At 38.3% G+C, this 26,228-nt stretch overlaps 1 protein-coding gene across 1 annotated transcript in view; it reads left to right on the top strand.

The window, feature by feature from the left end:
• Positions 1-1,083: 1,083 nt before the first annotated feature.
• The window catches only part of KPNA4 (karyopherin subunit alpha 4), a 68,418-nt gene continuing 43,273 nt past the window's right edge, over positions 1,084-26,228 (top strand). Inside the window, exon 1 of the mRNA XM_039480265.2 lies at positions 1,084-1,416. Coding sequence (XP_039336199.1) covers positions 1,348-1,416 — 69 coding nt within the window. The 5' untranslated portion in view covers positions 1,084-1,347. The remainder of the gene's footprint in view (positions 1,417-26,228) is intronic.

Raw genomic sequence — 26,228 nt, 5'->3', positions numbered from 1 at the left:
CCTATCTCGTCAAGTTTAAACACACCCAATGCCTCGATTCGATTCCTTGCTTCTGACCCGAGTAGCTTCTTTACATCTCCCTGCACATTAGAGGTGTTATTCGTTATTTAAATACATTTTAAAATAATTTTCCCTTTGTTTTCTGAAATTTTTGAATACATTCTTTCGTATTTCGTGTCACTTTCTGCCTCTGCTAATGATGTCCCTGGTATCCTTGGAGAGCATTTCCTTTTTCAACAGTCACAATATTCCCTGTTAGCTGCCACGGGCCCCGCCCTCCTTCTGGAGTACTTTCGTACTTCGTGGTACTTCACACTTCGTGGTCAAGCAGCCTCTTAACTTTCTAAGACGAATTATCTAGGAAGTGCTATTGTCCCAAGATCACCAGCTCTGCTAAATTCCTACCTGCTGCAGGCGCTTAGTCAGAGATGAATCAGATTCGTCTAATGGGCCCCTTTCCTTTTCCACCCACCGTCCCTGTTGCTTTCCGCTGAGCCTCCTCAAGTCAAGTCATCCCAGCAGGTCCCAGCCCCCAGACACCGCCCAGGACGGCAGGGAGCCCTGCTCGGGAACGGAACTGCGAGTGTCCGACTCAGGAGAGAGCGAAGCTCAGATCTACTCTCTGCAAAGCGAACGGGGAGAGCAAGGAATGCCCAGGAAGACAGGGCACGCCCGGGGAGAAAAGAACGTTACTTTAACGCGGCGTCGACCCTGGATCCCTGGCATCTAGGGCTGCCCGGCCACGTGGATCAAAACAACTTGCCCTGCCGCGTTGCCGGGCCTCTCCTTCCCCTTGCCGGTTTCCCCTAAAGTCTACTTCTCCGTTGCTTCCTCCCCGCCTCTCCGAAGGCACGTGGTCCTTCCCGGCCTGCCCCCGCCGCACCCGTCAGGGCCCGGAGCCGGCTCCTCCTAGCATCGTTCGCTTCCCCTTTCCGTTCGCTCTTTCCGCCCCGGCTCTCCATCGCCCCTTCTGATTGGCCGAACGCACCGGAGCCTGGTTGGCCAATGGGCGAGCTGAGCTGGAGGCAATGGGCGTGGCCGCAGCGCCGGGGCCCTCAGAGCGAGGCTTCCTCCCCCTCTCAGCCGGCAGCACATTCCGCCGCCGTTGCCGCCGCCCGGCCCCACAGTTGTCTTTGCCGGAGCTGCAGTCGCGCTGGGGTTACGGCGGGGGGGCGGGCGGGGAGAGGAGAAGGCCGCGGCAGAGGCAGGTGAGAGGAGGAAGGAAGCGGCAGCGCGGCGGGCACAGCAGCTCAGGCAGCGGCCCGGTTCCTGGGAGTGTCGGTGCGGCGCGGTGGTTGGGGCGGATCCCGCGGGGCCCGGGCGGGGGAAGGAGTCACCGGCCCGGCCATGGCGGACAACGAGAAACTGGACAACCAACGGCTCAAGAATTTCAAGAACAAAGGCCGCGACTTGGAGGTAAACTCGGGGACGACGCCGGAGGGGTGGGGGCCGTGGGCCTGGGGCCGGTCTCCGCCGGGACCCCGCGTGTGGGGAGTAGGGACGGGAGCCGCCTCCGGGCCTCGGGGAATGGCGCTGGGGGCCGGCCGGTCCGTGACGCCTCTGCCAACGCGCCGGGAAGTTTATGTTGGGCCTGCTCCGCCTCTGCCTGGAAGCGAGGTGCCCGGGTACGGCCGTCGCGGCCTAGGCCTGCCCGGCGGAGCCGGCCCGGCGCGGGTGCGAGGGGCCGGGCCGGGCCGGGCCGCGCGGCGGGAAGGCCGGGCGCGGCGCGTGCGGAGGAGGCGTGCGTGTGCGGCCCGCGCTGCCCCAGCCGGGCCGCGGCCCCCTCCCCGGCAGCGGCGGAGATTCCTGCTCTCTGGGGCACCGACGTCTGGCGCCGCGGGAAGGAGGGCGGTGGGGGTGGGAGGGTGAGCGTGTGGCTACCGAGTGGGGCTCTGAACTTCCTCAGCGAGGCCCGAGGCGTCTCCACTTAAAGGCATTTTTTCTGGTCTTCCCGACTCCCGCTTTACCCCTGCCTCCCCCCAATATCCAAACTACAGGAGTCAACTTCTCCGTTGAAAAAAACACCCCCGGCGTGAGAGGCCATCCTGGTGATGCTTACAGTGCCTTCCAGCGGCCTGTGTTTTACTCTGGATATAGCTGATTCAAGATGTGGCTCACGGTGTGCCCTCTTCCAGGCAAAGGATACCCCTTATTTCAGCTTGTCCACAAATCTCTTTACCCCCTCCTGAGAGGAGACCACCAGCTGCATTCTTACATATAAAGTCCAAAGGGTTATACAAAGCTGTCATCCTCTAGTCTACAGTATCCTTTCCCTCCACCTGCTGGTGGTGGTAGTGGGGGATGGGGTGGGCTAAGGAATGGCACCATCACGTTTGATTATTTAAAAAGAAAAAAAAAGCTTCATTGTTTTAGATACAGCTGCTCCCGAGATTCTCAGTCTACGTAAGGTGTATGGGTTAAACACACATGCACACAAGCATACCCACACACCCCACTGAAATTTTTGATAGAAGACTTCTTCCCTTCAGCTTTAAGAGTTTAGGTAAATAGATTTTTTTTTTTTTAACTACTTCCTTTCTGCATCTTAATCACGAGTTTAGCTCTTTAGAGAAAGTGGTCAAGCAGTATTTTTTTATGTTCTTCGGTACCTTTTTGGTAGTGAAATCTTCAACTTCCCATGGCATGTTTCTCAACATGAGCATTTGCTTGACTAAGATATTTTTTTTGGGCCTTTCACAAACCTGTTAATATTATCTTGAAAGTAATTTATGCCGTTTTAGTGGATTTCATAATTTGAGGGACTACTAAGTGTCCAGAGCTGCTACTTCTGTGATTCTTTTAAGGTTAACATTATTGTTGTGATCCTTTTTTTTTAATGCAAAAGTATAACTTTTTTATTGAGATAATTCGCATGCCATAAAAATGAGTTTAAATAACAGTGATTTTCAGTAAATTTACTTGGTTATGAAAGAATGTGCTGAATATGTTTTCTATTAATATGCATATTTACTTAGAATGAGAAAAAATCACAAATGAGGAAACTTAAAATTACAGAATCCAGAAAAATAGCAATTAGGTGCTTGGCAAATCCTTACAACCCTTTCTTCTTCCACATTTCTGGCTTCATTTTTCTAGCAACTTCACTGAGATGCAATTCACCCACCTAACGTGGCTTTTTAGTGTATTCATATTGTTTTGCAACCATCACCACAATCAATCTTAGAACATTATCACCACCCCAAAAAGAAACCTGTGCTCATTAACAGTCAGTCTCCAATTCCCAACAACCCCAGCCCAAGGCAACCAGTTTCTGTCTTTTTAGATTTGCCTATCCTGGACATTCTATATAAATGGGATTGTACAATTTGTACTTTTTTTAACTGGCTTCTTTCAGATAGTCTATTTGTTTTCAAGCTGTATCCATGTTGTAACAAGAATGTATCAGTGTGTCATTCCTTCTTATGGCCAACTGATCCTCCAGCTCATGGATATACCACATTTTACTTATCCATTCATCAGTTAATGGACATTTTCATTGTTTCCAGTTTTTTGGCTATTTTACATGTTACTGCTAAGAACATTTTTGTATGGACGTACGTTTTATTTCTCTTGGCTGTATACCTAGGAATAGAATTGCAAGATCATATGGAAACTTACATTCAACCTTTTATGGAATTGCTAGGCTTTCTGAAGTTATCCTTATTTTTTTAATTGATGTTTCCTCTTAACTGCATATCTGTCAGCACTTTAGTCAAGATCAGATTAAGTGTCGAGTCTGTATTACACGAATATTGTGATGTGTGACTTTAACAAAATAAGTATATGTTGACATTAGCCAGGTTTGTTTTGTTTGTTTGTTTTTTAGAAATTCATAGTGCCTTATGGTTGTCCTCTGGTGACTTTGAAATCCTTGTATGTACATTAGGAGTAGGAATATTTTCACTTTCCCACCTAAGGAAATAACATATGACTCTGATGGAAAGTCCTACATTGTCCACACTGTGACTTACTCAAAATCACGTATACTTGGAATGAGATAGAAGCATCCTTTTTTATACTTTGAGAGCACTACAGTGCTCTATTTTGTGTATTTGTTACTTACATTTATGCCTGTATCTCTCTAAACACTTACCACCCTTTAGGTATGGTTACTACATTGTGTTACATAATGTGTGTAGAATATAGCAAATTCTAAGAAAATAATTGCTTTTTGATGTAGATCTCATGATGGCATCTATTCCATTGGAGGTCTTTGGAAAGAAGTACGGACCAGTGCTGGTCCAATGAATTTAACTTAATCTAGTGTATCCAAAATACCATTGCAACATCCAATTTGTGTAAAATAATTGACATGTTTTATATTATTCCTTTTATACTTCAAAATCCATAATTTTACAGTTATGGCATACCTCCACTTGGACTAGGTGCATTTCAAGTGATTAATAGCCACATGCGGCTAGGGGCTACCTTATTGGAACAGCCCATGTACAAGGAACAGCATTTAGGGAGAGGTAATTGTAGCATATTTTGGTCTAACAGTTTATTTGATTAGAAATGATAAAGAGTACAAAGTCCTAGAGTTTAGTTTAATCTGATCACTAACTTTGTATATGACCTTGGGGAAAATCGTTTAGTCTTATGGTTCTTTCATCTGTAAAACTAGAGGTACTTGACATCTGCTTCATGAGTGTTGTGAAGATTAATAGGTAATGTTGGAAGATGCCTGGCAATTCTCTGAGTGTTTTATCACCTCCAAGCTTTTCTGTTTGTGGAGAGGGAAGGGATTTAATAGGATTCAGTATAATTGATTCTTTGACTCCCTTATTTGCAGTGGCTGTTTTTTCTCTCTGTTGTATAACTGGTTACATTGAACAATTAATAGGGAAAGGTTTTAATACAGAGAGATGTAATTGCTCATTGAAGGGCAGTTTAGACACACCAAATTATTGATCCTTTTAAACTTATAATTTCTGAGTGTTAGAGTTGAAAGTTATTCATAGATTTGAATCTGTTATTTGTTCCTACCATTCTCTACCGTTCGGGCTCCTCTAAAATGTGGTCATACTAAGTTTCTTGAAAGACAAAAGTATCAAAGAAGGCATTTGTTGAGTATCCATTTAAAATAATTTTCAGAAACTATCAGATGATATCCACCAAGGCATGGCTGCTTGTTACAGCGTAGTAGAAGATCCCCAGTGTTAGTTTGAGAATAGTCACCGTAGAAAAGAGGGTATACAGTGCAACACAAGAAATGGATAGTGACCAGATTTCAAATTAAAAATTTGTCAGGATAAAGTAGATTAAACTCATACAATTTGTTTTTAAAAGTAGAGGGGAATTTTCTCGTAGATTTCCTAATAAACCTGCATACTTGAAACCTGAAAGTTTTGAGTGTCTAGGTTCAAATAGAGCATAAAATATAACTAGATCTTTTGAAAACATAACTTACCCTAAATATAAAAGAATATTAAAATGCTACATAATTAGAAACTTGTGATTATCTACACAAACATAGAATATGAAGTCAATTTGGATTTTTAAAAAGGTGCTTGGTTGGGAAGAGTTTAATAAATTGATCAGCTGTTTCATTGTTTTGAAAGAGCCTTGGTGATTTGTTAAAGTATACAGAGTGAAAAGCATTGTTAAGGTATTAAGTCTTGTTAACTTTTAGAGACTGATCTCTCTCGCCACAAATCTTGGAACATATTTGCTATACTTAAAATAACTACCGTCTAATTTTTCGCATAATAGTCCAAGCATGTGACAATATGAAATATCTGATAGAAATATAGGAATTAAATGATTGTTTTTGTGTTTCCTGTGCCAGCTTTCCTGGTTTACAAGGCAGCCAGTTTCAGAATTGCTTCATTGATAGTTTTCTTGGAGACACCAAGATGCCCTTATTTTCATAGTCACTAAGTATGTCAGATGAATATACAAGATTGGGAATAATTGTAGGAGTGATTTAGATTTCAAGAATGAAATTACTTTAGGGAAAAAAATGCATAGATGGTTTTTAAACATTGAAACATTCATTTCTTTTTTTTTTTTTTTTGAAACCGAGTTTTGCTCTTGTTACCCAGGCTGGAGTGCAATGGCGCGATCTCGGCTCACCGCACCCTCCGCCTCCTGGGTTCAGGCAATTCTCCTGCCTCAGCCTCCTGAATAGCTGGGATTACAGGCACACACCACCATGACCAGCTAATTTTCTGTATTTTTAGTAGGGACGGTTTCACCATGTTGATGAGGATGGTCTCGATCTCTTGACCTCGTGATCCACCCGCCTCAGCCTCCCAAAATGCTGGGATTACAGATGTGAGCCACCGTGCCCAGCCCCTTAAACATTGATTTCTAATACCTGATAGTGGATGTGGGGCCTTAAAATATTTTAAAATGTTTTCTGGAGCAGCATTCATCTATCTGAAACCTATAATAATGAATGAAAGAAGAGCATGTCATCAAATTTAACCTTGATCGCTGATTTTGGTACTTCCTGATTTAGTTTTGGAACAGAAGAGAGGAGTATGATTGAAGGGAACTTTTTGAGCACCTGCTGTATATACCTTTTAACTGTATTCACATTTCTCTCATTTGTGTAAATAGCAATTATTAAGTTAATCTTAAAGAAGAAATTCTTGTGCTTTCCATTTAATAGGATAACATTCAAGGGAATGATTTTAATTCAGGTGTGTCAGAGTCTTGTTCTTTTTGTACTGTACCATATTTCCTCCATTTAACTTCTTTCAGCCTTAATGCCTAAAGGTTTTAGGTGAAAGCACCTAGCATAGTCCATGAGGTATAATAGGTATTCAGTAAATGTTTTCTTTTTTTCTCAGACAGGTTTTTGGAAATTGTGTATCACTTGTGGACTTTTAAACACTAGGAAACACAGTTTGTTTTCTGTGCTTTCCTTTAGGTTTGGTAAAAGGGTTGGAGTTCTCCCTTTTTGTATAGTTAACATGAGAACTATCTTTATATTGGCACCTATAAAATAAGAACATTTTCAAAATCTAAAATACGCAGTGAGAAGAATGGCCATGTTGAACGTTTATTTCAAGTCTTAATGTTTGGCTTAAGACAGCTGAATTCTCATCTATTTCTGCAGTCAGTCTTTTGTGATACGCTTGGTCAAAGTATGTGAAGAATATCACAGATAGGCAGTTGAAAAAGGAAGGTATGTGTGTTTTCATAGGCTTTTCAGGATCATCATGGAGATTATATGATACTACACTGTAACTTCACAAGAGGTTTCTTAGAGATTAGTTGCAATGTAGAACCTGAAGCCAAATGAGTGAACTTTTCTTACACTGTTCCATTAAAATCTATTGGTCTGTCTTGCATTTCAGACGTAACTTTTACCCATCTTTTACTGATGCTTTTTGTAACATCATGCATTGGATCATTTGGAAAACATGTTATTGAGTTATGCAGATCTTCCAAATGCTAGCATATTTTTAATATTCAATAAGAAATTTGTGATTATTGTTAACCATACAGCTCAGAAAAAGTTTTAAGTATTGAGAATCTGTCAAGTTCACAGTAATGGGTACAGGTTTTCTAAAATTCTAACTTTCTTTCGGAAGCTCATTTTTCTTTTTTTTACCATGCCTCTGGGACAAGTTCAGAGGAAACTGAAATTTTATCATTAGCAATAAATGCTATGAATTTATCCTTGAAGTCATAGACTCACTTTGCTCATTTTTGTGAAAACATCTTACAGCCCCTAAGTCTGAATAACAATAATTTGTCTGTCAGCCGTTTTTTTTTCAAGTAAATAAAAACAGTGTTCCATGAAAAAAGTGGCTAGTTCAGTTCACAACTCAGTTGCACAAGTACTTTTTCCTTGAGATAGTTGTCTTACAATAGAAATTGGTATGCTTCAGAAGTGGCTTATATGTAATCTCCATTTTTTTCTCACAATTAGAAAAGGTCAATATTTAATAAAATTGATCATTTTTTAAATGTTTTATCAAGGACATTTTTAAGTGAGCTGACTTTTTTAAAAAAACTTAGTTGTGAAATACAATGACTACTATTGCATCTTGATGTCATTGTCTTAATTCATTCTAAAGCACCAGCAGTCTTACTCCTATCAATTCAAATGTTAATTTTTTTTTTCAATAAGTGTTAGTGTTATTATTAGGAAAATAGTTTTGATCCTGTGGACTCTCTGTAAAGGTCTTAGGGTCCACATAGGGGCCCATGGACCACACTTGGAGTACTACTCTTAGTTTGTCATTGTTTCTTTTACACAAGAGTGTCACTTTTAATTAATACAGGCTTGTAGAAAGCCTTATAGCATAGGAGTTAAAAGAACACGAACTGTAGAGTCACATAGGCCTGGGTTTGAACTCTGGTTTCTCCATTTAATAATTATGGAGGCTAACTTAATCTGTCTAAGCCTTTGAAATGCTTAACAGTGCCTCGCATAAAGTACATGCAGAGTAAATGGAACCTCATTACTATTTCTGCCAGCCTACTTAGTCATACATTGCATCCAAGTAAACCCCTGTGTTTCATGACAGGATAACACTTTGCTTGCAAAATTTTTCATGTACCACTGTGTGCCATAATCCAAACCACATCACACAAATCGGGGAAGGCTTCCTAATCCCCTTATTTAACAATCACCTGAAAGCCTGCTTTCTCCCATATACTTCAGCCAAATTATAATATAAGTAATAATTTATGACTTGTAAATATAATTAGAAAACAACTGTAATTCACACTACTTAGTACCCAGAATGAAAATGATTTAAGGTCATAGATATTTGTTGGTAAGTCAAGATTAAGTTGATTATTAGAAATGCTAAATTTTGCCAGGCACAGTGGCTCATGTCTGTAATCCCATTGCTTTGGGAGGCTGAGGTAGGAATAGTGCAGAGGGTTTGGTTCCTTGTTTCACTTTTATATTATGTGGATATGTTCATTTTATTACAAGTATATCTATAGAATTGGGTTCATTGTTGATCAGCTGTTTTATTAAACACCTTAAATTTGTTCACATTTTTTCTCTTAATATCATGAATAATTTTTCCCAATTATTCTCAGAAACATTCTGAACTCCCAAAAAATCCAAAATCTGAAACACTTCTGTTCCCTAGCGTTTCACATCAGGGATACTCAACCTATATATTATCTTTTTTTTTTTTTTTTTTTTTTTTTTGAGTTGGAGTCTCGCTCTATCACCCAGGCTGAAGTGAAGTGGCACGATTTTGGTTCACTGCAACCTCCAGCTTCCCAGTTCAAGCAATTCTCCTGCCTCAGCCTCCTGAGTAGCTGGGATAACAGGTGCACGCCACAACACCTGGCTAATTTTTGTGTTTTTAGTAGAGACGGTGTTTCACTATGTTGGTCAGGCTGGTCTCAAACTCCTGACCTCATGATCCGCCTGCCTCGGCCTCCCAAAGTGCTGGGATTACAGGTGTGAGCCACCACACCCAGCTCCTGTATTATCTTTAAATGCTGGAACACTTAATTAAGACCAATACACAAATAAAAAATAGGATCAGCCCCGTAAGTCATTAGGGAAACACAGTTCAAAAGTATGATGAGATACCACTTCACACCCACTAGGTTAGCAGTATATAAAAAGATGGACAATAGCAGGTGTTGGTGAGGATGTAGAGAATGTGGAACCCTCATACACTCATACATGGCTGATGGGAATGTAAAATGGTACGGCTGCTTTGGAATGCAGTTTGGCAGTTCCTCCAAAAGTTAAACAGTTAACATGTGACCCAGCAGTTCTACTCCTTGATGTAAATCCAGGAGAATTGAAAACATATGTCTGCACAAAAACTTGTACATGAGTGTTCATAGCAGGATTATCCATACTAACTAAAAGAAGAAAATAACCCAAATACCCATTAACTGATGAATGCATAAACAAAATATAATACATCCATCCATACAATGGAGTATTGTTTTGCTATAAAAATGAATGAAGTATAATAGTCCTCCCTTATCTGCAGTTCCAGTTACCTGTAGTCAACTGTGATCAGAAACTAGGTGTATATGATACAATAAGATATTAATATTTAGAGAGAAAGCCCACATTCACATGACTTTTCTTTTTTTCTTTTTTTTTGGGGGGGGGGTTGGAGGGGACAGAGTTTTGCTCTTGTTACCCAGGCTGGAGTACAATGGCGCAATCTCAGCTCACGGCAACCTCCACCTCCTGGGTTCAGGCAGTTCTCCTGCCTCAGCCTCCTGAGTAGCTGGGATTACAGGCACATGCCACCATGCCCAGCTAATTTTTTGTGTTTTTAGTAGAGACGGGGTTTCACCATGTTGACCAGGATGGTCTCGATCTCTTGACCTCATGATCCACCCACCTCGGCCTCCCAAAGTGCTGGGATTACAGGCTTGAGCCACTGCGCCCGGCCATGGCTTTTCTTATAATGTATTGTTATAATTGTTCCATTTTATTATTAATAATCTCTTACTGTGCCCAATTTATAAAGTAAAATTTATCCTAGCTATGTAGGCATAGGAAAAAACATACTGCATATGGAGTTTGGTACTATCTGCAGCTTAAGGCATCTACTGGCCGTCTTGGAACACATCCCCTGCAGATAAGGGGAGACTGTTGTACTGACATATGCAATAGTGTGGGTGAACCTTGAAAAAGTTACACTGCCTGAAATAAGCTAGTCACGAAAGATCACATTCTATACTTCCATTTATATTTGAGAGGATATAGTAAATATATTTAAAAAACTCCTTTTCCTACACTGTCCTTTCACACAGTCACTCAACACAATACTGACACCAGATGTATGGGGGTTTTCCCCCACACAACAGCTAAGCAATCAATTATGCAGTGGGTGTCCACTGATTCAATTTAATTCTGACACTGTCTTCATGGATATAACATCAGATTTCAGGTTGAGAGCTCAGTCCCATAGGAGTGTCCCCCACTTCTCTTGCAGTCCAAGCACAGGTTATGGCTTGTGCTTCTGACTGACTAGCTGTAAATTAGAGTTCATGCTACCCACTCCTTAGATTCAATTAGTTTGCTAGAATGGCTCATAGAACTCAGGGAAACACTTTCCTTGTGTTTACTGATTTTTCTTTTAGTAAACGATATTACAAATGATAAAGATAAACAGCCAGATGTGGTACTTGGGAAGGAGCACCGAGTTTCCATGCCGTCTAGGCACCAGCATGTGGAGACTTGTTTTGCATTAGGCTTTTAAGAATGGAAGGAATACTTTCTTACTCAGACTATGTCAAATAGGATGGGATGTTAGGAAAGTTCAGGGACCAATTCTCATATTATTCAAGACACATCAGGTAGGATTGTCTTGGTGACAGGTGTTCCTGTATTTTCAGAGTTCTGCTCTGCCAGCTGCTAAGTCAGCTACTAAGTTTTATTTTTCCTAGCTACTGATGGTCTTAGTCTTTATGTAATGCTATGTGAAATTACTAAGAGAGGTAATCTGACTGAGCTAATAAGCTCTGCCCAAGCTGAAGCAGATTGTTTTTACTGCTGGCCTGCTTATAGACTGGCTTTTCCTGAGTCAGGTGCTTTCTTCCAACTCTCAAAACCAGTCTGCTGTGGTATGAGGAGTATAGGGGTATCACATGAGAAGTAACATCCTTTGACTCCTCTTCAGGAGCATCCCTGGAAAGAGTGGTTTCTTTTAGACAAGTAATATGACATTACTTTAGTTAATGTCCACCTGCATTCTTACTTTCCTGTCAACTTTCTACTCACTGTCATAATCTGGAGCAAATCATTATTGTCTCAGCTCTAAAGTGGTTACCTTGTTTCTGCTATTTGCCTTTCTCCAGTTCATAAAATAACCAGCATGGTTTTTTTTTTTTAAGTAAGGTAAATCAAATCACACCTCCCCTGCTTTATTAGCTTTTCACCACATTTAGCTTCCATACTCCTTGCTGTGACCTTCAAAGCCATACCAAATTTGGTCCTTGTCTACTTCTCCTACATCTCACTCTACTATCTCCCTTAGTTACTTAACACTCTCATTCATTTATCTTCTTTTAATTCCACTATCACATCAGCGGTGTTCTCCTCTTCAGTCCATCACACTGTGCTGCTCTGTCTGTAAGAATGTTTTCTCTGCCCTTTCAGTCCCCTTCTCTTTCCTTCATTTATATGGTTATTTCTCATCCTTTGAATCTCAGCTTCAAAGTCGTTTACTCACAGAGGCCATCCCTGAAAAAGTTAGTTGAAAGTTAAACCCTCCTGTTTTCCTTAAGAGCACCGATGATAATTTGTGTATTTATACAATGTTAGTGTCTCCCATCAGACAATAAGCTGCCTGAACCTTATCTATTTTGTATACCACTGTGTTCTTAAGTCTCATTCCAGAGCCTGGTATGTAGTCACATTTAAGTCAGAATTTGAGAGAATTAAATGAAAAATTTTTAAAAAGAAAACAGGAATGTATTCTGATTAGAATTAGTAACTAAAGGCCGGGCGCGGTGGCTCAAGCCTGTAATCCCAGCACTTTGGGAGGCCGAGGCGGGTGGATCACAAGGTCAAGAGATCGAGACCAACCTGGTCAACATGGTGAAACCCCATCTCTACTAAAAATACAAAAAATTAGCTGGGCATGGTGGCGCATGCTTGTAATCCCAGCTACTCAGGAGGCTGAGGCAGGAGAATTGCCTGAACCCAGGAGGCGGAGGTTGCAGTGAGCCGATATCGCGCCATTGCACTCCAGCCTGGGTAACAAGAGCGAAACTCCGTCTCAAAAAAAAAAAAAAAAAAATTAGTAACTAAATTAGAATTTTTATTTGTAAAGTTATTTTATGTATTTATATATAAATTTATGGAGTACAAGTGCAGTTTTGTTACATGTATAGATTGTGCAGTGATGAAATCAGAATTAAGTCAATTTTATTTTTTTCCTTGATGGAAGTAATACGTGATCATTGTAAAAACAATTTAGAAAAATAAAAGTCATCTTTTATATTCTCACTACTGTTAGTCTTTTGAATTGTTTCCTTTTTCATGTGTAGTTTTTTTCAAACATATTTGAACTTAATTTGAATTTTCATGAAAGTAGCTCATATTAGAATACAGCAAAGGTTTTCATCTTTGACACTATTGATGTTTTGGGCCAGATAATTTGTTGGGATTGGGGGAGTGTCCTGTGCACTATAGGATGTTTAGCAGCATCTGTGGCCTCTACTTAGTAGATGTCAGTAGCATATCTGCCCTCCTTGTTGTGACCACCAAGAATGGTCTTCAGAAATTGCCAAATACCCCTTGAGTGTCAAACTCATCCCAGATGAGAACCACTACTAGAATGTAGTTACTTCAGTAAACTTCCCAGAAGACTGTGGCTATTTTCACTTGTCAACCCAAAAACTGTCAGTGTTTTCCTGTTATCTCTAAGAGGCACTGAAAAGTTCTTAAATAGCTAAGCATTTCAGGCTCTCAATTTGTTTTAACAGATATATGAGTATTTGATGCATAGATGCTAGTAAAGGTATACATGTGAAATTACTTGACCAAATTATTCTTACCTTTTTAGTTTATAACTCCCACATCCAACTAACTTCATCTCTGACTCTTTACTTAAGGCAAGTGAACCCACCTCACATTTAACATTCAGTTCTGCTTTTTCTATATTTGCTTTTGTTAGGTCTCTCCTGAGGAAACACCTTCAAGTGTCCCCTCTACCTTGCCGTTTCTTCTTTATGCTTCCAGTTTGAACTTAAACCTCCACAACTAAGTTTTCACTAATCACATCAATTCATATGAATCTCCCTTTACTGAACTCTTAGAGCAGTTACTTATGTATCTATATTTTGGTATTTTCTCCTGTTACTTATGTATCTATATTTTGGTATTTTCTCCTGTAAGACAGTGTTTTTACTTGTCATGTGTTTTTGTAAACAAAAGATTATTGCAAAAGGATACGTATGGCTTGTATGGAGCAACTTGGTTAACCTAGATGAAATGGATAAATTCCTAAAACACATAACCTGTCAATACTGAATCACGAAAAATTAATAAATCTGAATAGACCTTAACTATTAAGGAGATCGAAACAGTAATTTTTAAATCTCCCAACAAAGAAAAGCCCCAGATCATTGGCTTCGCTGGTGACTTCTATGAAACATTTAAAGAAGAATTATACCAGTTCTCCTCAGACTCTTTTAAAAAATGGAAGCATTCCAAACTCGTATTATGAGGCCAGCCTTGCTCTGATACTAAGGCCAGAAAAAAACATTATAAGAAAAAAACTACAGGCCAATATCCTTAAGGAAAATGGATGTAAAAATCCTCCACAAACTACTAGTGTACCAAATTCAATAGCACATTAAAAGAATCACATACCATGACCGAGTGGAATTTATGCCTGGGGTTCAAGGATGGTTCAGCATATGAAAATCAATATGATAACACCACATTAACTGAGTGAAAGACAAAAATGACACAGTCGTACCAGTTGATGCAGGAAAAGTTCTGTGCCAAACTCTGACAAAATTCAGTGCCCTTTCATGATAAAAAAAACACTCAAACTAGGAATACAAGAAATTATCTCAACATAATCAAGGCCATATATGAAAAGCCCACAGCAAACGACATACTTATTGATGAAAACCTGAAAGCTTTTCCTGTAAGATCAGAAATAAGGCAGTGACAGTATGCTGGCTCATGCATATAATTGCTGTGCTTTGGAAGGAGGCCTAGGTGGGAGTATCACTTGAACCCAGGAGTTCCAGAGCAGCCTGGACAATGTAGCAAGACCCTGTGTCTACAAAGAAAAAATGATAGCAACTATCCAGGCATGCTGGCATGCACATGGAGTCCCACCTGCTTGGAAGGCTGAGGAGGGAGAATTGCTTGAGCCCAGGATTTTGAGACTGAAGTGACTGCCACTGCACGACAGCCTGGGCAACAGAGTCACACTCTTTCAAAATAAAACAAGGATGCTCACCCATGGCACTTCTCTTCAACATAGTACTAGAAGCCCTAGCTAGAACAGTTAAGCAATAAAAAGAAATGAAAGACATCCAAATATATAACAAAGATGTAAAATTATCTCTGTTCACAGATGACACAATCACAGTGAAGATTCCACAAAAACTATTAGAATGAATAAATTCAGCAGTGTTGCAGAATACCAAATCAACATGCAAAAAAAAGCAGTGTTTCTATACACTGACAATGAAAAATCTGAAAAGGGAATTAAGAAAATCTCATTTCCAATAGTGTCAAAAAAAATACTTAGGAATAAACCTAATCAAATAAATGAAAGACTTGTATTCAGAACATTGCCAAAAGAAATAAGACACAAATGAAAAAATTCAACATTCATGGAAAACTTAATATCGTTCAAATGGCCATGATAACCAAAGCAACCAAAATACTCCATTGCAAGCCCTATCAAAGTCATGGCTGCATTTTTTACAAAAATAGAAAAGTAGTATTAAAATTTGTAAGGTACCACAGGGAATCTGAATATTCAAAACAATCTTGAGAAAGAACAAGGCAGGATACCTCATGCTTCCTGACTGAAAGACATATTACAAAGCCACTGTAGGCAAATCAGCATGGTACTGGCTTAAAGACATAAAGTGGAGCAGGATAGAGAGCCCAAAAATAAACCCCGGCATATTTGGTCAAATGATCTTTGACAAAGATGCCAAGACTACACATTGGAGAAAGGATAGTCCTTTAACAAATGTAACCAGGAAAACTTGATATCCACCATGCAAAAGACTGAAATTGGACCTTTATATTATATACAAAAGTCAACTCAAAATGGATAAAATACTTAAATATAAGATCTGAAACTGTAAAACTAGAAGAAAATAGAGAAGGCTTTATAACTTCAGTCTTGACACTGATTTCTTGGATAAGACACTTAAAGCTCTAAAAACAAAAATAGACAAGTGAAACAACATCAAACTGAAAAGTTGATGTGCAGCCAAGGAAACAATCAGTAGTGAAAAGACAACCTGCAGAATGTGAGAAAATATTTGCAAATGGTGTATCTGTTACAGGGTTAGTATCCAGAATATATAAAGAACTCCTAAAACTCAAGAGCAAAAACTAGCAACCCTATTTTAAAATGCACAAAAGGCTTGAAAAGATATTTCTCTAAGGAAGACATACCAAATAGCCAATAAGCACGTGAAAAGATGCCCAGCAACGGTAGTCATTAGGGAAATGCAGATCAAAACAATACCACCTCCCATCCGTTAAGATGACTACTATAAAAAAAAATGACTACCATAAAAACAAGAGTAACTGTTCGTGAAGATGTGAATTTGGAATCCTGTGCATTATTGACAAGAATGTAAAATGGTGAAGCTACTATGAAAAACAGAATGGTGGCTCCCAAAAAGTGAAAAATAGAATTAAATGATCCAGCAATTCCACTTCTGGATATATATCCAGATGAATTGAAAGCAGGAACTAAGATGGTTGTACAGTCTTGTTCATAGTAGCAGCATTCGCAATTTCCAAAAGGTGGAAACAAAAGATTATTTGATCTATAAAACAGATAAATAAAATGTGTATGTACATACAGTAGACTATTATGTAGACTTTAAAAGGAAATTCTGACATATTACAACATGGATGAATCATAAGCATTATGCCAAGAAAAATAAGCCAGTCACAAAAAAAACAAATACTGATATGATTCCACTTATACAAGGTACCTAGGATAGACAAATGCATAGAAACAGAAATCAGAACGATGGTTGCCAAGGAGATAGGGGGTTGTTTAATGGATATAGTGTTTCATTTTTTTTTTTTTTCGAGATGGAGTTTCACTCTTGTTACCCAGGCTGGAGTGCAATGGCATGATCTCGGTTCACTGCAACTTCCACCTCCTGGGTTCAGACAATTCTTCTGCCTCAGCTTCCTGAGTAGCTGGGATTACAGGCACATGCCACCATGCCCAGCTAATTTTTTGTATTTTTAGTAGAGATGGGGTTTCACCATGTTGACCAGGATGGTCTCGATCTCTTGACCTCGTGATCCACCCACCGTGGCCTCCCAAAGTGCTGGGATTACAAGCTTGAGCCACCGTGCCCGGCTAGTGTTTCAGTTTTATAAGATGAAGATACTTTTGGGAGATTTGATGCACGACTATGAACATTCTTAATACTATTGAACTCACTTAAAAATAGTTAAAATGGTAATGCTTATGTGTTTTTTACTATAATTTTTCTTATTATAAAGTTTACTAAATTTACTAAATTTTACTATTTTACTATACTTTTTAATTTTATAGTAAAATATACTAAATTTATTAAATTTTTTCTTATTTTACTGTAAATTTTACTAAATTTACTAAAATTTACTAAATTTTTCTTATTTTACCATAAATTTTCCTAAATTTATGGTAAAATAAATACAATTTTTTTATTTTTACTATAAATTTTACTTAAATTTACCAAATTTAGTCAATTTAAGTAAAATTTATAGTAAAATAAAGAAATTTATTTATAAATTTAGTAAATTTAGTAAAATTTATGGTAAAATAAGAAAAATAGTAAAGTAAAAATACTAAATTTACTAAAAATTTCTTATTTTACCATAAATTTTACTAAAATTTAAAGTGGTTAAGATGGTAAATTTTATTGTTAAATATATTTTACCACCAGCAACAAAAAAGAAACCCAGAACACTTAACAATACGACATGCCGAGGAGGATGTGGAGCAACAGAAACTCTGATTCATTGTTTATTGGGAAAGCAAAATTGTACAGCCACTTTGAGAGGCAGGATAAAACTGAACATACTCTTACTATATGACCCAGCAATAGCACTTCTTGGTAATTACCCAAATGAGTTCAAAACTTATGCCCACATAGAGTAGTAGTATTCATAATTGCCAAAACTTGGCAGCAACTAAGGTGTCCTTCAATAGTAAATGGATAAATAAACTGTGACATATCCAGACAATGGCATATTAGTCAGTGCTAAGAAGAAATGAGGTATTAAGCCATGAAAAGACATGGAGAATCTTAAATGCATATTACCAAAAGAAAGAAGACAATCTAAAAGATTATATATTATGTACTTCCAACTAAATGACATTCTTTAAAAGACAAAACTATAGAGACACTAAAAAGATCAGTAGTTGCCAGGGATTGAGGATGAGAGAGAGAAATAAAGATAGCACAGAAGATTTTTAGGGCAGTGAAAACACTGTTTGATACTAATGGATGTATAAATTGTGGACTGTGGGTGATAATGGTAGTCCATGTAGGCTCATCAGTTGTAGCAAATGTACCACTCTGGTAACAGGATGTTGTTGTAGCGGGTGGCTCTGCCTGGGTGGGGGCAGGGAATATATGGGAACTATCCATACTTTTTACTGTTTTCCTATAAACCTAAAACTGCTTGAAAAGTAGTCTTTTGTGCCAGGCAAGGTGACTCATGCCTAATCCCAGCATTTTGGGAGGCCGAGGAGGGTGGATCACCAGGTGGAGACCAGCCTGGCCAACATGGTGAAACCCCGTCTCTACTAAAATAAAAAAATTAGCTGGGCGTGGTGGCAGGTAACTATAATCCCAGCTACTCAGGAGACTGAGGCAGGAGAATTGCTTGAACCCAGGAGGCGGAGGTTGCAGTGAGCCAAGATTGTGCCACCACACTCCAACCTGGCCGACAGAGCAAGACTCTGTCTCAAAAAAAAAAAAAAAAAAAAAAGTAGTCTTGTATGGCATGATATCATTCATGTAAATAAATATATATATAATTGGTGATACACAGTAAAAACACCAAAACACCCATGAGGGTCTAATCAGGCAAGTAATTAATCAGGAAAATGGTTGCATCTAGGTAGAGAAAAATAAGGGGAAGAGAAGATTGTGGAGAGAGTGAGATTTTAGCATTCATAACACTTTAAGATTTTTATTTCTTCAAAAAAAGGCAAACATGACAAGATAACAAAACATTGGATGTCATGAATTTTTTTTGTATATTTTATATTTCATAGTTGAAATTTTTTAAAATTCATCTTATAGAATTGGTTAATTTGGGATGCCAAATGTTGCCTACTTAACTCCACTGATTAGTTGGTAGAAGGGAACCATTATGGTTAGTTTACACAGATTTAGTCAAAAACTCGCCCTGGGAACATCACCAGAGATGGGAATCCCTTTGCAGTGTGGCTTAAGAGACCAGAGAAGGACTGGAGAGTGAGTTTTGTTTCCATTTTGAGAAAATTTAATGTATTGTAGATAACAGGGCTCAGTTTTAGTTTTGTAACTTACTCAGTTCAGTACTATACCACAATAAATGAGATGTGGGTTAGCAATGCTAAGTCTTGAGTGGTATTTTAAGCATATTAAATAGTGTGCAGGGATGGGAATAAATGATATCGAAACAGACCAGAATTCAGTAGATAGGGGTTGGGGGGGTGATACTGGGACCTTTGTTTATCCAAATAAAGGTTGGTGATTAACCACATTAGTTTATCAAGTAAATTGTACATTTAGTAATCCTCGTCTTATTTGACCTGTCCCCAACATTGAATGTAGTTGATTGTGCTTCCTTTAAAAAATAGTATTATTCACTTGGTTCCAGATTCACACAGATTCTTTTTTTTTTTTTTTTTTCGAGATGGAGTCTTGCTTTATCACCCAGGTTGGGGTGCAATGGCACAATCTCACCTCAGTGTAACCTCCACCCCCTGAGTTCAAGCAATTCTTCTGCCTCTGCCTCCTGAGTAGCTGAGACTACAGACATATACCACCATGTCCAGCTAATTTTTGTATTTTTAGTAGAGTTGGGGTTTCACCATGTTGCTCAGGCTGGTCTTGAACTCCTGACCTCAAGAGATCCACCAGCCTCAGCCTCTCAAAGTGCTGGAATTAAAGCGGTGAGCCGCCATGGCTGGCCTCTCACACATTCTTGACTGCTTTCTATCTCACTGATTTCACTTCTTAGTCTTTACTTCTTATTGTAGTGCCTCACGTTGTGCTCGTTTCATAGGTAATCTCATCTGGTGATCTGGTTTTAAATACTCTTTCAACACTGGCAACTTTCCAAATTAATATTTTTAGTCTCAACCTCTTTCTTGAACTCCAGATTCAACTGACTACCTGACATCTCGTTTTAATGCATTGCAAGTATCTTAAACTTAGCATATCTAAAAGTGATGTCACCACCACCCCCCCAAAACTTGCTAATCAAGTCAGTCTGCCCCATCTCAGTAAATGGAACTATCCTTCAGTTTAGACCAAAAACCTTGAAATCATTGTCTCCTCTCTTTGACAGTTCTATCCACTCTATTAGCAAATTTTGTAGGTTCTGTCTTCAAAATATATTCAGGCTCATTATGTTTTAAGAACCCCACTGTTACCACTCCGATCCAAGGTATTATCTCTTGCTAGGATTACTGCACTTGTAGTATATTCCCAACACAGCCGCTGGAGTAACTCTCTTTTAAGTCAGAACATGTGTTTCCTCTCTCCTTTGCTCAAAACCTTCCAGTGGCTTCCTAGCTCACTTAGAGTAAATGCCAAAATCTGTACAGTGGCTAGCCTCCATTTCCTACTCCTCTTTGTTCATTGCATGTCAGCTACCCACCTGGCTTGATCACTCTTCTCAAGGTCTTTATTTTAAAATGTCCTTCCTGGCTTTATATTTTTCTGTCTAATACCAACAAAATACTATATATTTTAACTTTATTTACCGTCTCTCACACTAAACTGTAATGAAGACAGAGATTTTGTCATTTTGTTTCTGTTTCTTTTTAAATAGAACAGTTTGTGGCATATATAGTAGATGGTCAGTAAACATGTTGGGTGAATGAATGGTTTTCTTTCCACATGTACACATCTGTTTAGTATGTCAACATAATTAGAGGACTTTTTAAATAGTGCCTTGGCAAAGTAATTCAGTAATTTACCTTTCAATGAGGATTTTTCTGTTGCTAAATTTAAAGTCTTTGAACATAAGTTCACAAAGAAAAAGGATATTTTGAAAGTAAACACTGAGGAGAAAAAGAGAAGGAAAAATAGCTTATTTGAGGGAATATGTAACAGAAGTAGACCTAGAATGAAAAAGTAATGTGATGTAGTGTAAAGAACATTTGACTGGTTCCAGGATATCTAAGCTTCAGTATTCTTTAAGTCACTGGACCATAGTTCCTTTCCCCATTAAAATGAAATAGTTTAAATGATTTCTATTCTTTCCAGTTACAAAATTCTATACTAGTTGTACATTTTTCCTTAAGAAAACCATGAGTTTAAGTTTATTGTGTTCTTATAACATAGAAGAAAAATGTTCCTCAGTCTCTCTTTTCATATTTGGTATTGTTTTGTAAATGGAAAAAAAAAACTTATTTGAGAATGCACCAAATCAGCAGAGATATCAGATTCCTTCAAACAGTGATATAAAAGCTTGGGTTCCATTGCCCTTCTTAATTTGAATATATCTTGTTTCTTCTCTTACTTTTCCTTAGTAATTTTTCCCAGTGTCTTTTTCCATGAGTTGAGTTTTCTTCAAATCACTCAATTTGTGAAGTTTTATTTCTTCTGTTAAGGATTCTAAGTATTTGTTTTTTGAGACAAAGTCTTACTCTGTCACCCAAGCTGGAGTACATTGGCATGATCTTGGCAGAGAATTTGAAGAGAAGTAATCATTCCTGGTAGCGTTTGATCCATTCGTTTATAACCCATTCATCCTAGAGTACCTTCCCTTGTGCTCATATAAAACTTAAATATGTGTTTGTTTACTAGAATCGATTTCTTTATAGGTTGTCCTCAAGTTGCCTTCTATAAATGATTCTGAAAGTTTATCTTGCAGTATTTCCCATCCCTGAGAGGTTATATGTGTCTCACCAAGCCTATGGTCGTTTCTAACCTTTTTTCTCTCCCTGTCAAACACCATCTCTTTGCCAGTATGCACACACACCTGTTACACACACACACACAACACACACACAGTTTGTTTGAGCCAAGCTAGTCCCAGCTACTCTGGAGGCTGAGGCAGGAGGATGACTTGAACCCAGGAGGCTGAGGTTGCAGTGAGCCAAGATCACGCCACTGCAGTCTCAGAATTTCCCTGAGATTCTGTCTCAGGGGGAAGAAAATTGATAAGAGTTTTGAGGCATAAAAGATATCAGAGATCTGTTGAGTTCTCTTTACAGATGAAGGAATTAATGTCTATAAAGGTGATAAGTTGCCTATGATTTCATTGAAGGTGGAATTGGGACTGGTAACCATGTACTAACTAGTGGAGTAGTATAACCATATACTAGGAAACCATCTTGGGAGGAGATAACATGCATTTACTTTTCTATCATATGTAACTTCTTGCAAAAGATAGATGAATATAGAGAACTCTGGAAATTCATTTTCCTATTGTTTGAATGTTAAAGATAGTGAAACTCTAATCCCATTCCTTGAAGTTAACACCTAAGAGTTCCTTACATTTTGGCAAATTTTTAAAATTACATTTATGTTCTAATAAATTTTCAATGCTTACAGTTCAGATATGGATCATTTTAAAGGATGGTATCTATAGGCTAGAATCATTTCTTAATATGGCTCTAATAGCTTGCCTAGATTAAGTCTGGCCTCCTGTACTCAATTTATTTTCAAACTCCTCTTCACTTATACTCAGTGTCCATTAATCTTATCACTTCTTAAGGAGATAAGAACTTGTTTCTGCTTGAGAAGACTTTTGCCCATCACTAGTAGAACTTCAGGCCTTTAATACTATTATTAATAAGTGATACCTCTGAGAAATCTACATATCGAAAATTCGAGCTAAACTTACTGCTTAAAGAACTTTTCTAAATGAAGGATTATAATAATAGGTTTTTACCCTTAGGAGATATTAATTATTGACCCACTTGAGTAAGCGTTTAACGCTGTTAGGCATTTAAAATTTCCCTTTTATTGTCATAATGTAGTTTATTTGCTAATTACATGCAGTTTGCCAACATAAATAGTATTTGACAAAAGTATGAATAAGCACCATGATGGCTGCTGCTGGAGAGATCAGCAAGTGGAGGTGAAAGGAGAGAGAAATAAGAAAGGAATAGGAAAACATACTTTTCTAGTTATGTTGTTTTAGCTTTTGGTTTACCGTGTAATAAGGTTGAATAACTGTTTTACCTACCAGATGTATTTGGGTTATAATGATAATTTGGGTTGAAATCACCAGTAACTCACTTTTCTCTGAAAAGCATAGCTTAGTTTTATGTGATGTGATTGATTTGTCTTGCCTACCTGTTCATTTCTGGCTTCTGATATTCTTTATCAGATTCCATACATGCCATATTTCATAGTTCTCTACTTTTGTACATGCTATATTTTCTACCTGGAATGCCTTTCTCTAAATGAATTGCCATTCAGTCTTGAAAATTAAGCTTACGTTTTTATCTTTAGTAATTACTTTCTCTACTGTCAGAGCACCTGGTGTCCATATTATTAATACATGTATTGGCCGGGCGTGGTGGCTCACACCTGTAATCCCAGCACTTTGGGAGGCCGAGCCAGATGGATCATGAGTTCAGGAGATCGAGACCATCCTGGCCAACATGGTGAAACCCCGTCTCTACTAAAAAACACACAAAAAAATTAGCTGGGCATGGTGGTGCATGCCTGTAGTTCCAGCTACTCAGGAGGCTGAGGCAGGAGAATTGCTTGAACCCAGGAGGTAGAGATTGCAGTGAGCCGAGATCGTGCCACTGCACTACAGCCTGGGTGACAGTGTAAGACTCTGTCTCAAAAAAAACTTGTATAAAATAAGTACAATCAAGTAACATGTTTAGAATGGTGTTTGGCACCTGCTATTTGCTAAGTTTGGGCCTTATTACTATTTTACTAAATATATTTCTGTGTCATAAGACTGCTACCTCCTTAAGGGCATAGATATGCAGTGTCTGGTCCATCTTTGTATTTCTAATGCTTGGCAAATAAGTAATTAATAAATGTTTGAATGAATGCTTTCCAGGAGGCTCTAAATTAGTAATATACTTACTATTAACTCATGTTGGGGGAGGAAAGTGTGTGTGTGATCTAACTTTAAAAAACCACTTTGGGCCGGGCGCGGTGGCTCAAGCCTGTAATCCCAGCACTTTGGGAGGCCGAGGCAGGTGGATCACGAGGTCGAAAGATCGAGACCATCCTGGTCAACATGGTGAAACCCCGTCTCTACTAAAAATACAAAAAAATAGCTGGGCGTGGTGGTGCATGCCTGTAATCCCAGCTACTTAGGAGGCTGAGGCAGGAGAATTGCTTGAGCCCAGGAGGCGGAGGTTGCAGTGAGCCGAGAACGCGCCATTGCACTCCAGCCTGGGTAACAAGAGTGAAACTCCGTCTCAAAAAAAAAAAAAAAAAACAAAAAAAAAACACCGCTTTGTTACCTATCATAAAATTCACCAATTTTAAGTGTAGAATTTAATGATATTTAGATTTTTGTCATTGTGCAACCATGATCACAGTTCTGTTTTACAATATGTCGTAGTCACCACACAAAAGATCTCTCATGCCTGTGTAAATTTTTTTATTTTTTATTTATTTATTTATTTATTTTTTTAGTGCTGTTACCCAAGTTATTAGCCTACCTAAGGTATCAGTGAAAGTCAGGCTGGATGAAATAAAATTAAGGCATTATATTTCTTATCCTTGTATTATTTATAAAGAATTTTCTTTAAACTTTTTCTCTGGTAAGATTGAGTTCTAACTTAATTTTCTCAAGAAAATTTAAAATATCCAAAATTGCACAGTTACTGTGTACTTTAAAATAATTTTAGAGCTTTAAAGAAAAACTATACGTTGGTAAAACTGACTTGAAAATTAGCAGGAATGAAGTAGCCACTAATTTGAAATTCAGTAGCAATTAAGGGAGAAGAAAATACTAGAATCTATACCTCATTAAAGCAGGGAAAGCATTTAATCCCTAGTGCCTAACACAGTGTTGAACGCATAGTAAATATTCATTAAGTACACAAACTGCATTCCTTATAAATAGAGATAGCATTCTGTTTTGAGTTATTTGAATTTTTTTGTCAATTTCTTAGCCCCTTTTGCCTGAATTTATAATTTTGTAACTGTATGGCAGGCAAAGAAATATGAAATATTTGAGTGATCTGCCTAAACTCTACACCACCTCCTCTGAGGAAATAGCAGCAGCAGTCTTCAACCTTCCTCACTTACAGTCTTTGTCCTTTACATAGCTCTTTGGCCTATAAATAAGCCTTTGGCCAGTTTGGCAGCTTTTTGGAATTCTAATTGACAGCACTGCTTACTGGATCAGTGTAAGTCATGTGAATTCACAACTATTATATTTTCATGTAGTACACAAAGCCTGCTCTTTAAGGACAGGCTTAGAAGTCTTATATACCCCCTTTCATGGGGTCTCAAAGAAATAAATGTTTTCCTTGATTTGAGATGGAGCTATGATTTGAAACTGCCTAAATATCCAATACCACTATTCAGTCTTTTTTTGTTGTTTGCAGTAAAAAACATGGCCAAATACTGCTAGGCTGTGGTGCATAGGGTGTCTTTCTACTAGTTCATTCATTCTCTACCTTGGAGAGGAAAAGAAAACTCTTGGTCTATAATGAAGGGATTGTCATATCACTTATTTTGCAAAGAATTTCTGTGAAAGTAGTAATAGCATGGTCCTACGTTGTCATTACAGTGCTAAATTGGTTTGATAAATCCTTTATTGGTAGTTTAAAATTATCAAAGAAACATCCAGATTTTGTTCTAACACGTGAGTATCAAGTACAAAGAAAACTTTTCTTCAATCTTTCGATTAAATAAATAAGATGTAAAATAATGGGAGAAAACGTTTTGTTTGGAGTAAACAAAACATTTATGTAAATTGCAGTATGTAGTTGTTTGGATTTATTTAATAGTTTGCTATAATAAAAAGCAGTTAAAGCTCATTATACCTTAATCCTGCTACTTTAGATGAAGAGATTGCTAATGAAAACGTTCCTTACACTGGAAATACCCCTGTTCCTCAGAAGTCCTCATTTAACTTACTGAACAGTCTTAAGTAATGCATCCTACAGCTATTATTTTCTGTGCATAAGACATAGAGCATAGTTTTTTGTTACTTATTATTAGAATTGCTTATTTTATATTGTGATACTGTGCAAAACTTACTGTGTTGGTAATAGTACTTTTGCTTTAATGTGAACCATTGGCTCTCCAATTCACTTAAACTCTGACTTCAAGAAGTGTGGAAAACAATGTGGCTTAGTGGTTAAGTGGCTTTGTAAGAGACTGTCTGTATTCTAATCCTAGCCAGCTTTGGAGAAGCAATTTAACTTCTCTAAGCTTCAGTT

Source organism: Saimiri boliviensis, chromosome 9, assembly GCF_048565385.1.
Source record: "Saimiri boliviensis isolate mSaiBol1 chromosome 9, mSaiBol1.pri, whole genome shotgun sequence".
Taxonomy (NCBI): Eukaryota; Metazoa; Chordata; class Mammalia; order Primates; family Cebidae; genus Saimiri; species Saimiri boliviensis.
This window is presented reverse-complemented; position numbering and strand designations above follow the sequence as displayed.